The following is a 13,574-nucleotide window of genomic DNA, read 5'->3' as shown; positions in this document are numbered from 1 at the left end:
TTATGAGTAAGTCTAGAGTGAATGCAGGTTCCGAGGGACAAACTCTGGCTGTTATAATTTACAAAAGTTAACATATAAGGCACAGTGATGCCTTATTAGTTTACAGCAGGGGGCACCAGTTGCCAGTCCTTACTGTCGTGTTCTTAGCTTGATAGTTAACTTCTTTCCCTGAGCAGGACCTTTTCTTCAAGTGAAAATGCACAGTGAACCATAACATATAAAACAGAGAAAATTGGCCCTATTCCATTAAAGTGGAGGTGGAGGGCTTGGGGACTGTGCTCCTCTCTCTGACCTCCCTCTGTGTCCCTGCCTCGTATCCACAGTGGCCTTGAGGCCCCAAGATCCCTCCACAGGTCCCTGCGACAGATGCTTGTGCGGTCCTGCGTGCCCAGTACTCACTCCTAGTGGGTACGTTTGTTGACGAGAATAAAATTTAGATTTTTAGGTTGCCTAGTTAGTCGAAATTTGGAATAAAGCTGGATCATCACGAGGATTATTTCTCATAAGCCGTGAGAATCTAATGACCTGCCTTTCTCTTTAGAAATGTTTTTTCCTGAAGAGTGAGTTGGGAATATAGAAGCTGGGCATTTTCTCCTTGAAGAGTAAGGAATCAGCACTGATAATCTTGCTTGGACTGCTCTTTCTCTAGATGCATCCATTGTATTTCTTCTAACACTCTTAGCTCTGTCAGTTTATCCAAAGACGTAGTCCTCTGTGTGTAATTAAGTTCAAATTCCAGTAGTGGTTCCAAACAGGCTCTGTGGAATACTATAATCCTGCCGATTACTCTGTAGCGCAATTTAGAAGCACTGTTTTCACTCCCTCTTTCTCTCTCTCTTAGGGAAAGAGTCACTGTGTAAGTTAGTGTATTGAAGGCTCTGAGAATTCCTTCGTCAAACATAATTGTTGGATTTTGTTTAATCCAGTAATTCCTAAATTTATTTGATCTTAAAACCTTTTTGTCCTTATAACTCATCTTGCAAAGCTAGTGTTTGTGAAGATACACTTAGGGAGACATTGAACCACCTTTCTCTTTAGTTACATCCTCGGTCCTGGGGTCTGGTCACATAAAAGAATCTCTGACATTTAAAAAATTTTCTCCACAACACCCCAACAGGCCACTTCTTTAATTTGGATACAGCCCTTAACCCATTCCGTGTAGATTCATATCAGAGTTGATTCAAAGAATACTCTTCCTTTTGAGGTCCTCAGATTCTTAGGACCCTTAAATGCATTACTGTTTCACCAAATCATGGAAGAAAGGTAAAGTAGCATTTTCGTGTTTTGGGAAACATTTATCAGGCTTCGTATTTTAAAATTCATGACAGAAATTGTTGATTTCTGCTGGTGCTTTTCATTGTAAATGCCAGTGAACAGTAGAGTTTTCCATTAGAAATTCACGGTTGTAAGTTTTATCATCTATCCTAATAAAATTAAAAAATGTTTTAGGTACAGACTTACTGAATTATCCCTCACAGTGTTCTTGTATAAACTCCTACAAAAGGTTTTTCAGCTCTTGCTACCTTCTGTGATTTTATTTAGCCGTAATCTTATCCGTGTTGTAGAGTCCAATAGGCTGTCTGTCATTATAAGAGTAATTTTCAGAAAAATGTAATCTGTTGAGGGTTTACAGGTCTTTCTGCAGTTATATAGTTATTTCTGGCTTTTAGACCATATTGATAGAGCATAAAAGAAATAACCTAGCCAGGGAATGGTACTGTTGGTTAATAGAGGAATGTTTGGTTGTTTTCAGTCTGTATTCAACTGTACTCTCTCCCTCTCAGTGTGGTCTCTGGACCATTTGCATTAGATTTCCACGTGAAACCTTGTTAATAGAGATTTTAGGTTTCCACTTAAAGAGCTGAGTCAGAATTGGTGGGTGGTGTCTCCATGCGACTGAGAACTGCATTTTAAATAAGCTCTCCAGGTGGTTCTGAGATGCACTCAAGTTTGAGCAGCATGGCCTTGTGCCAGCTAGTTATATGCAAGTCTTTTGTAAAATCTTGTTTTTCTGGATAAACCTATTACTTTCAAGTTCCTATTAATTCTTACCTGAAGTTTTGATATTTTATCTAAAGATGATTGCAGTTGTAGTGACTACCTTGAATACATGTTTATTAAGCACCTTATTGCTATAGTGTTGAGCCAGGTGATGTACTTAGAGAACCAGGTATAATCAGATTAAATAGATTAAAATTCACTCTGGGTTCCTGTTTAAATAATTGTCTCAAGTCATTGATACCCTTAGGTAGCTTGACTTCTACATATTCTATTTAAAGAAATAATGTTTCTTAATTGGTGTTTAGAGGGAGTATAAGAAAGTCATTCGATAGAGCTTTGTCATATTTAAAATTGTAGCTTAGTGCTTATCATTGTATTCGTTATGTAAATACAGTGAAGAGCCAGGTGGGGATTTTGCCAGGACACTTCTTAATGCCTTATATATTTGTTAATATAATTAATTGAAGTTGGAGGAAAAAAAAACAGTGCTGTGTTTCTTGCTGTTGTTTTCAGTTGTGTTCTTTTGAAGATGATCCCATAAATACTACCTACCCATCAGCTGTCTGAATTCTTTTTCCATTGGTGTAATGAGTTGGGTAAAGCTAACCATCCCAACAAGTCTTCTTTTATTTCATCTAGTGCTTTTGCAAAGTGATTGCCTTGGGCCTAAGTGGGCATTTTTGGCTATGCATCAGAAATTTTTTTAAAGAAGCTGTATATGATGATATTCTTAAATCCATAGCCTGACCCGCGATAGCATTTGTACTCTAATCACCTGAGATAGCTGGTTTTATAGAGATTTGTGTGGAAACCATGGGCAAATTTTAGGAAAATCATGCTTTAAAGAGGTAGTGAATAAGTTCACGTAAGAATGACCCTAATTTCTCATAGGATTTAGTCCACAAGCCTTCTGTATGAGTCCCAGGTCTGCGTCTTTAGGCCAGGCCTCTCTCTGAGACCTAAACTAACTTTGTCTAAGTTTTGGCTGCCACCTAGACCCCTCTATCGGAATGTCCCACTGCCACTTTAGATGCATCACTGTCAGAAAAATACTGTCAACTTTATTTGTAAATTTAATCCTTCTTCTCTTTCCTGTTTTTGTCTTAATGGTTCTGCTGTTCTTCCAGTCGCCTTGGTATTGAGTCAGAAGGTAAATTACTGTTTTACATGAAAAGCACTGGATAATTCACAGTAAACCTCAGTGATCTCTTTTCTCCCTTTTCAGCTCTGTTCACAAGAGGAAACCACTGCCTAAAACTGTATATAACTTGCTCTCAGATAGAGATTTAAAGAAAAAGCTAAAACAGCATGGATTATCTGTTCAAGGAAATAAACAACAGCTCATTAAAAGGCACCAAGAATTTGTACACATGTACAATGCCCAGTGTGATGCTTTGCATCCTAAATCAGGTAAAGTAATTAAACAATGAGTTGTGTTTATCCTCTGGATAAAGCAGTTTTGTGTGGCTTAGTGGTTATAAAGCACAGAAAAAATTTTTAATACATTTTTGATAATAGGTAAGGTATGCAAATGTACTCCTTCCGAAGGTACCTAGAGTGTCCTGTGATAAGCCAGCCTTTCTCTCAGCTCGTCTCTCCGTTCCCCTTCCCTTCTCAGAGGCAACCACTGCTGCCAGCTTCTCATGAATATGAAGGTTGATCTAGAGAGCGTGGCCTATAATCCTAGTTTTGCAACTTTATGACTGGGTTGACTCTGGGCAAATTACTTATTATATCTGACCTCGGTTTTCTCACCCATAAAGTAAGAGTTATAATACTACCTACTTCATAGTGTTTTTGAGCAGAATAAATGATACAATGCATGTAAAGTCCTAGCATAATACCTTAGCAAGTAGTCAGCATTGAATAAATGTTACTATTAGATTATTAAGATTGTTATACACAAAAATATATCCTTGATCATTATTGTTATAAAAATGTTAATTTTACATACATACTGCTTAATAGTTTGTTCTTTCCATTTAACCACACACAAATTTTGGAGTTCTTTCAGTTATTAGCATATGGATGGAATTACCTAATTAAAAAAAAACTAAAGTATAATATGCAAATAGGAACTTACACAAATTGTAAATATATTGTTCAGTGAATTATCACAAAGCAAAGGGAAAGTGCCTTTGAAACCACTACTCAGATCACTACCAGCATCACAGAAGCCCCCTCCCAATCACTACTACCTTCATTCTCACAGATGACCACCTTCTTGACTTCTCAAACCATATATTCATTTGCCTATTTTTGCCTATATTTTATCTTTATATAAATGAAATAATAAGTAGCTTATGCATTCTTCTCAGTCTGATTTCATTTTTTTACAAGATTATGTTTATAAGGTTTATCCATATTTTTGTGTACAGTGTGATTTTTAAAATTTTTTTGTTGCTGTAGCATATTCTATTATATAAATATATTACACTGTCCATTCGGTGGATGATGGACATTTGGATTTTTCCACTCTTTGGCTTTTAAGAATAATGCTGCTATGAGTAACCTTTTGCAGGTCTCTTGGTGCTCGTAGGCACACATGTTTGGGGGATACGTATACGTATCCCCCAAATTATGTTTTGGCAGATGTTCAGCTTTCATGGGTGCAGGCAAAAACTCAGTGCCAATGTATGCTCTCATCAGGAGGGTACGAGATTCCAGTTTTTCCACATCCTTAACAACATCAATATTGTCAATTTTCCGTTTTGGCCATTCTGGTGGGTCCACAGTAGTGTCTCATTATGGTTTTAATTTTTGTTTCCCTAATGGCTTGTAGTGTTCAGCATATTTTTATATTGTTATTGGCCACCTGGATATTCTCTTTGGTGAAATACCCATTTAAGTCTTGTGCCCGATTTTTCTGTGCTGTGGATCTGTTGTTTCCTGATTTACTTGTGGGGGTACGTGAATTTTTCTGGATACACATCTTGCTGGGTGTATATATGTTTCTCCTTTAATTTCATCTTTTCCCTCTCTTAATGGCTTCATTTGAGAGGTAGAAGTTTAAAATTTTATATCCAATTCGTTGCATTTTCCCATTGGTTAGTACTTTTTTGTCTTTGCCTATCGCAAGATCATGTTTTCTTCTAAGAGCATTATTCTTTTTGCTTCTACATTTCAATCTACAGTTTATCTGGAATTGGTTTTAGCATACGTTGCGAGGTTAAGGGGCGAGATTCTTTTGTTGTTTCCATATGGATAGGTGATTGATGTCACACCATTTATTGAAAAACCATCCTTTACACATTGAATTGTTGGTACAGCTTGGTTGAGAATCAGCTAACCGTATATGTGTGGGTCTGGACATTGTTTTGTTCCATTGGGTCATTTATTTATCCTTGTGCCAGTAGTGCACTGTCTTAATTAGTTTATGAGTAATTTGTAATAGATCTTGCTGTCTGGTAATGTAGCTCCTCCAGCTTTGTTGTTTATTGAGATTGTCTATTTATATGTGAATGGGTATACAAATCGTGGTACAGCCATACAGTGGAACACTGCTTAGCAATAAAAATGAACTACTGATAAATGCAACAACATGGATAAATCTCAAAAGCATTGTGCTAAGTGAAAGAAGCCAGATACAAAAGACAACACACTGTATAATTTTAAAACTCCATTTATTTAGCATTTTAGAAAAGGCAAAACTATAGGGACATAGAAGAGATCAGTATGTCCCAGGGCCTGAGGGTAAGAGGGAGGGAGTTTACTGCAGTGGGGCAGAAGAATTTCTGGGGGTGAAGGAAATGTTCTAGATTTTGGCTGAAATGATGAGTAAATGACTATTAATAGGCAACTGGGCTTGTCTCCAATTTTTGGCTATTCTGGATAAAGCTACTATAAACATGGGCTTATAGATTTTTATGTAGCCATGTGCTTTCACTTCTCTGGTATTTTCCTTTTCATTCAGTTAAAATATTTTCTAATTTTTGTTGTGATCTCTTCTTTTACCCATGGGTTATTTGGAAGTGTTTTCAATTTCCAAATATTTGAGTATTTCCCAGATATCTTTTTTTAAAATCATTTCTAATTTGATTCCATTGAAGCAGTTCTGTATGATTTCGGACCTTTTACCTTTATTGAGACTTGTTTTATAACTCAGCATTAGGTCTTCCTTGGTGAGTGTTCCTTAAGTACTTGAAAATTTTGGGTTTTTTGGTTCAATGATCTGTAGTGTTAGTTATGTAAAGTTGCTAGGTAGTATGTTCAAGTATTCTACATCCTTACTTATGCTATGTTTACTGATTCTGTCAGTACTGAGAGGATTATTGAAATCTCCAAGGGTATTTGTGGATTTTTTATTTTTCCTTTCAGTATGCTCTGTTTTCTTTACATTTTGAATCTCAGTAATGAGGTGTATGTGCATTTAGTATTGCTATGTCTTGATGAATTAACCTATTCATTATTATGACATATTTGTTTTAGTCTCTGGTAATATTCCATAAATAATAATCTTATTTCACTTTTTTCTTTAAACATACCGTGTCATTATATTTAAACTGTTTTTTGGTAAGCAGTATGTGGTTTGGATTTGATTTTTAAACTTAATTTGACAAGATATACCATTAAATTGTAGACTTTAAAACTTTTTCATTTAATCTATTTGGTTGGGTTTAAGTCTACCATCTTGCTCTTTATTTTCTCTTTGTCCTGTCCATTCTTTGTTTTTTTTTCTTTTCTTGCTTTCTTTTAGATTATATTTTAGTTCTCTATTCTATCTCCACTGTTGGCTTATTAGCTGTACCTCTGTTTAATTTCTTTTAGCAGTTGTTCTAGAGTTTACCACGTGCATCTTAAACTTATCACAGTCTACCTTCAGATATTATTGTACTACGTGTTTAACATAAGGACCTTATCCTTTCCATCCTTGGTTTTATTGTCATAGATTTTTCTTCTATGTGTTATAAACCTCATAATACTTTGTTACCATTTTTGCTTTAAACTGTCAATTTTCCTTTAAAGAAATTTTAAAAATTGAAAAGGAAAGTCTCTGTGTGCCTACACATTCACCATTTATAGTATTCCTTATTTCTTTGCTTAGATCCAGGTTTCCGTCTGATGTCATTTTCTTTTGGTCTGGAAATCTTCATTTAATGTTTCTTGTAGTGCACATGTGTTGAGACAAGTTCTTTCCACTTTTATTTGTCTGAAAAAGTCTTAGCTTTGCATTCTTTAAAAAAAAACCTTTATTTGGAAATAATTTTGAACTTATGGGAAGGTTGAAACATTATCATAACACATGTACCCTTTACACAGATTCACCTGTTAACATTTTCCCCCATTTGGTTTATGAATTACTGTTTCTCTCTCTTTATTAATGTATATGTGTTTGTGTGTGTGTACATCTTTATATACACATATATTTTTCTTAAACTATCTGAGAATAAGGCGTATAATCTTGTCTCCTGAATACTTTATTGTGTATTTCCTAAGAAAAGAGATATTCTCTTTTATTGCTGCAGTACAGTTATCAACTTTAGTAAATTCATCTTTGTTAAATAGTTCTTTAATCTATCATCTCTATTCCAGTTTCAGCAGTTGACCCCATAATGGCCTTTATGGATTTTTTTTTCCCCCTCCATTACATGATCCAGTTTTGGATCACATTATTAAATTTAGTTGTAATATCCTCTCAGTCTCTTTCAGTCTGGAACAATTCCTCAGCCTTTCTTTGTCTTCTATGACATTGACATTGGCATTTTAAAAGAATACAGTCTTTGTTGTTGTTGGGTTTTTTCCCCAAATAGAATATTCCTCATTTTGGCTTTGTCCTATGTTTCCTTATAATTATGTTCAGGTTGTGCATATTCGTGTCCAGAATACTATATAAGTGATGTTTTGTCCTTCTCAGAATATCACCTCTGGAGGTATTTGACATCTTTGTGCCCTTCATTTGTGATGGCAGGTTTGATCACCTTGTCGATTTCTTCACTGTGTAGTTTCCTCATTATTCCTAGTAAGAAATCTGCAGAGAGACACTTTCATACGATCTAAATATTCTATACCTCATTAAAATCTCACGCCTGTATTTAGCATTCTTTGGTAATTTTTACCTGAACTAGTCTTTTCTGTGTAGTTGCACAATGTTGATTTTCTAATTTTAGCCTTCCTTCCACATTTGCCAGTTGACACCTGCCATGGTTCTGAAAACAGGAGCCTTCCTTTCTTGTATTTAATTTGTCTATCATCAATATGGGTTCACAGATTTATAGCTTATTTCCATCCTTAATTATTTTGGTGTTTATGTTTCTAGATTTGGCCAGTGGGAGCTTCTCCATGCTGATCCTTGGTCCTCATGCCATAGATTCATTATTATCATTATTATTTTTTACCATTTCCTTATTTCTAGCATAACAAGGTAGTGATTCCCTGTCCCAGCCCTGGAATCAGCCATTTCCCTGAGAAGCTTTGGTTCTTTTGGGGGGAAAACAAGATAAGGCTACCAGCTATGCTCATTGCTACCTGGTACCTTTGCTTCTAGACTCTTTCAGCAGGTGGAGCTCAGGAATATATACACACATATACATATGCATACATGGATATGTGTATACATACACATGCATATATGCCTGTATACTACATGTATATGTATGCATGTAAATCCACTTATACATATTAGAAATCATGAGAACATACCAATACCTTTACTTTCAATCCAGCCCCACAGGGGTCTTCTTTACCTTTCTCTATTTCATATTTGTATTTCCCTTTTTCGACAGGGAGAATCTTCCCTCTTAGTGGCATCAGCACGTTTACTAATTTGTTCAGTTCTGTAATATATCTAAAATCGTTTCAGAATTGCTTCATCTGTACTACTACACCTCTCTGCAACCAGAGAAAGAATTCCAGGTTTTTTTTTAGTTCTCTCTACCCAGTCTTCCCTCTCCCCTCCCCCATCACCTGCACTAAGGGTACATAGTCATTTACTGTGTTCATAAGTTATTTTTTCCCTTTATTGTGGTTATGTTATTTGAAGTAATACAGTGACAGTTCATTTGTTTCACTTTGTTTCCAATTAAAAAAATAAATTTATTTATTTGTTTTTATTTTTGGCTGTGTTGGGTTTTCATTGCTGTGTGCGGGCTTTCTCTAGTTGTGGTGAGTGGGGGCTACTCTTCGTTACAGTGCGCGGGCTTCTCATTGCACTGGCTTCTCTTGTTGCAGAGCATGGGCTCTAGGCGCACGGGCTTCAGTAGTTGTGGCTCGCGGGCTCAGTTGCTCCATAGCATATGAGATCTTCCTGGGCCAGGGCTCGAATCCGTGTCCCCTGCATTGGCAGGCAGATTCTTAACCACTGTGCCACCAGGGAAGCCCTTTGTTTCCAATTTTTATTGTTGTTATTTAGTTTCCTCCTCTAAGTATGAGAAATTAATAACAGATATATCATGTAAACTGCTTTAAAGAGATATACAGTTGACCCTTGAACAACATGGGTTTGAACTGCAGATTATATGCAGAGTTTTTTCAGTAAATATAGTACCTGTGTTTTAATTTTACAGACCTTTAAATTAACTAAGTGTGGGGGGAAGTTTGTGTGGCAGGCTGGGAGCATCAGCAGTGTTTAGCTGGAGTAGGGAGTAGGTCCGATATTGTCAGAAAGGTTTCTGATCTCTCCCTTTCACTGACCTTTGCTTAAAATAGGTTTTTCTTGAGACTTTTTTTTTCTTTCTTCTGTGAGTGTTGGTGGTTCTGGATTGCAGGCTTCACCAGAGACGAGTGTGGGATATTGTGAAGATAAAAAGAAAACCCGGGGAACGTACCACAGAGTTGTTCCTCAAATTCTGAGGTCCTTAGCCAGTCCATTTTCCTCCTTCCACTTTTCAGAATTCTCTTAACCTTGTCTGTTATATCCAGGGTTTGTAGTTATACTTTGCAGGTAAGATTATGAGAAATGAGAAGAGACATGAGTCTAGGCCATCTTGTTTGGAAACAGAAGTGCTTGTTCATGCATGTATTTTTGATTTCTGTTTTAGGTGCAAACACATTAGGATTGTTAAGTCTTCTTGGTGACTTGACCGCTTTCTGTAATTTCCCTCTTTGTCCCTGAAAACATTCATTGCTCTGGAGTCTCTTGCGCCTCATATTAATATAGCTATTTCAGATTTCTTTTCATTGGTATTTACAGGATACATCGCTTTCCGTTCTTTGTTTTGAACCTATTTTGAATCTATGTCTTTTATTTAAAATGGGTTATTTGTTGACAGTATATTGTTTGGTTTTTCTTTTTTAATCCAGTCTGCATTCTCTGTCTCTTATTAGTGCCTTTAGACCATTTACATTTGATGTAGTTGGCTTTTGACTTAACATCTTGCTAGTTGTTTTGTTTGTTCCATCTGCTTTTTGTTCCTTCTAGCCTTTTTTTTAAAATATCTTGGATTAATTGAGTATTTTAAAAATTATATTTCATTTCTACTATTGACTTATTATTGTACCTCTTTTTCAAAATTTTAGTGTTTGCCTTAGGGTTTACAGTATACACCTTTAATTAGTCACAGTCTACCTTCAGATAATAAACTGCTTTGCTTGTAGTATAAGAACCTTATACAACAGTTTACTCCCAGTCCCTAATTCTTTGTGCTGTTGTTGTCATGCTGTTAACACAATGCATTGCTATTGTTTTTCCTTTAAACAGACAATTATCTTTTATAGTAGTTAAAAATAAGAAAAGTATATTTCATATTTACCTTCATTTTTACCATTTCTAACACTTTGTTTCTTCTTACAGAGATGAATTTCTGGTTTTAAATTTCTTTTGCTTGAAGAAATTCCTTTAACACTTTTTTTGGTACAGATCTGCTAATAATATCTTCTGTCAGTTTTTGTTTGTCTCAGAAAGTCTTCATTTCTCTTTCACTTTTGAAAAATATTGCCCTTGATATAGAATTCTGGGTTGGTAGGTTTTTTCCCCAACACTTTAAATTCTTCATTCTGTTGTCTTCTGGATTGACTAGTTTTTGATGAGCAGTGATGTAATACATGACTTTTATTGGAGTGGTATATACCCCTTTTTCTCACTGGCTTCAAGATTTTCTTTGTGTGTCTATGTGTAGGTATATTATTGCGTTTTTGTTTTGTTATTTATTCTGCTTGATATTCTTCAAGCTTCTTGCATTTGTGGTTTGACATCTTTCATTATATTTAGTAAATTCTGGCCATTAGATCTTCAAATATTTTCTCTCCCTTTTTTCTTCTTCTGGGATTTCTATTACGTGTATGTTAGGGCTTTTGATATTGTCTCACAGCTCTTAGTTGCTCTATTCTGGTTTTTTTGTGGTTTTTTTCCCCCTTTTTCTCTATTTCTGTTTGGGTAATACCATCGATCCCATTTTTAAGTTCACCTATTCTTTCCTTAGCTGGGTCAAGTTATCTCTGCTAACGTTTTTTTATTTCTAACACTTCTGTTTTATTTTTCTTGATGATTTCATCTCTCTCGTGAAATGCCCCATCTGTTCCTGCATGTTGTTCATCTTTTCCACTAGATGTAGCATATTAATCGTAGTTATTTTAAATTCCATGTCTGGTAGTTGTAACATCTGGGCAACTGATATCTGAGTTTGGTTTTGTTATTGTTGTTTGTTTGCCTGCTTGTTCATGTATCTTGTAAATTTTGGTTGAAAACCAGACTTAATACGTGAGACTCTAAATGCTGAAGTAAATAGTATGAATGACTAAAAAATGGACTTGTCTCCTCTTCTGCTAGGACTTCACTGTGTGTGGTTGATTGGTTTGGATTTTGTTGTTGCTGTGGTTGTCCTCGGTTGACCACCACTTTCATATTCCTTGTGCTTTTTAGGTCGGTGCCTGAGCTACCAGAAGTTTGTTTGTTTGTTTTTAAAATGTACCTGTATCACTCGCACTTAGGTTTTCCCTGTGAACCTGTGCCTTGAGGAGTCTTTCCATGCTCACTTCTCTCCCAGTGGCTGATGACAGTTACCTGTCACTTGGAGTGTCCTGGCTCCGTGGTAGGGAACATGAGGGTTGTTCTCTGTTATTCTAGCTTAGCCTCTGTCTTAGGCAGGCCCTTGATTCTGGGTCTCACAGGTGGGTCTCTCTCAGTGGTTCTTTGCCTCCCCAGGTGGCAAGGGTCCTCTGGTGGTCTGGGCCCAGGGCAGTTTCCTGACCCCTCTGCCGGAGTAGAGGGTTTTGTTTGTTTACATTTTCTCTGTTTACCTGTGCTCTGGGGACTTCAGTTTTGCTGACCTTCCCTCAGTGGCTTAATGCTTTTGTTTCCTAGGGTTAAAGATCTGATGGGGCTTCATGTCCTTCCTGCACTGGGGGCTGTTCTTTCCCAAGCCTGTATCCGGAGGGATACTTTTTCTGATTTCTCATCCTTCCCCCAGTAGTTCTTGAGGGTATCCAGTAAGGTCTATAGAAAACCTTGGAATAGGTGTGAGTCCCCTTGTGTCTAAGATTCCCAGGATTTTTATATTTTCATGGTGGTTCACCCTTGGCCTTTTGCAATTCATCAAAAAGTTTATCTGAGGGACTTTCCTGGCGGTCCAGTGGTTAAGACTATGCACTTCCACTTCAGGGAGCGCGGGTTCGATCCCTGGTCTGGGAACTAAGATCTCGCATGCCTTGCTGTGCGGCCAAAAAAAAAAAGTTTATCTGAAACCTTCTTACCCAGCGGTAGGATAATCCTTGTTTTCTTATGTCAACCAGTACTTGTGACCCCTCTCTTCTCTAAGGCACATGACTTTCCTTAGATTTCAGGCTAGTTGGTTTCCCTGTGACGTTAGTTCTGTTGGATTCGAGTAAAGTTACAGTTTTATAGGTTATCCAGCCTTTTCTCATTGTTAGGGTGAAAATGACACTATATCCAGCTCTTTACATCGCAAACAGAATCAGAAGTCTCCCCGAAAGATTTAAGCCCCTAAATTGCATCTAATCCTAGTACAGTTTCCTTAATACCTTAGAAGAGAGTATGCCAGATGTTCTCTAACTTGAGTGATACTTGGGTTAGTGGACTGGGTAGAATGCAAGTGGTCCCTTTGCTTTCCTGTTATACTGTGATTCACAGAGGGAGAGATTGTTTACATTGTTTCTACTGGTCTTATGATATTAGGGAGGCAAGAGGTACCTCTCAGTGCTTGAAAAACAAACTTTGAAATGAGGTAATTGCATTCTTAAATGATCCTCTCGAGGACTGTCAGTTTTGTAAAAAACTTTTTAATAGAGATTATTTATAAGTTCTATAGAATTTCAATTCTTACGGTGAAGAATATGGTGATTTCCCCTATTTACCTGTTACCTGACTCAAACAGTTGTCAACTCATGCCTAATCGCCTGTTGTCTGTCATTTACATCCCTTCATGGATTATTTTGAAGCAAATTCTAGATATAGTATCTTTTTATGTATAAATGTGTGTAAGGGATTGTAGTTTTTTCCCCCTATACTATATGTATATTTTAGTCTTAATATGTTGGCCTATTAGGCAGAAGGATAGCATTGGCAAATTTCATGCTATTTGCATTCAAAGGTATTTATATATGAGATGGAGTGTATTTCAGATCTCTTTGATGTATGTGATTGGTAAATACACCTACTGACAAAAATTCTGGAGTCAAGG

At 36.5% G+C, this 13,574-nt stretch overlaps 1 protein-coding gene across 5 annotated transcripts in view; it reads left to right on the top strand.

The window, feature by feature from the left end:
- Positions 1–13,574, top strand: part of RAD18 (RAD18 E3 ubiquitin protein ligase) — a 115,709-nt gene that overhangs the window by 48,640 nt on the left and 53,495 nt on the right. For all 5 annotated transcript variants that reach the window (XR_016394755.1, XM_089919586.1, XM_089919588.1 and 2 more), the window contains one exon: positions 3,227–3,411. Coding sequence is in view for 4 of the 5 variants with exons in the window: in XM_089919586.1 (XP_089775712.1) it covers positions 3,227–3,411 (185 nt within the window). In the remaining variant the exon portion in view is untranslated. The remainder of the gene's footprint in view (positions 1–3,226; positions 3,412–13,574) is intronic.

The sequence above is a fragment of the Delphinapterus leucas genome, chromosome 10 (genome assembly GCF_059928025.1).
Source record: "Delphinapterus leucas isolate spDelLeu-1000000601 "Yukka" chromosome 10, BTC_Dleu_Yukka2, whole genome shotgun sequence".
In the NCBI taxonomy this organism is placed as follows: domain Eukaryota; kingdom Metazoa; phylum Chordata; class Mammalia; order Artiodactyla; family Monodontidae; genus Delphinapterus; species Delphinapterus leucas.
The sequence above is the reverse complement of the archived record's forward strand: the minus strand, read 5'-3'. Positions and strand labels throughout refer to the sequence as shown.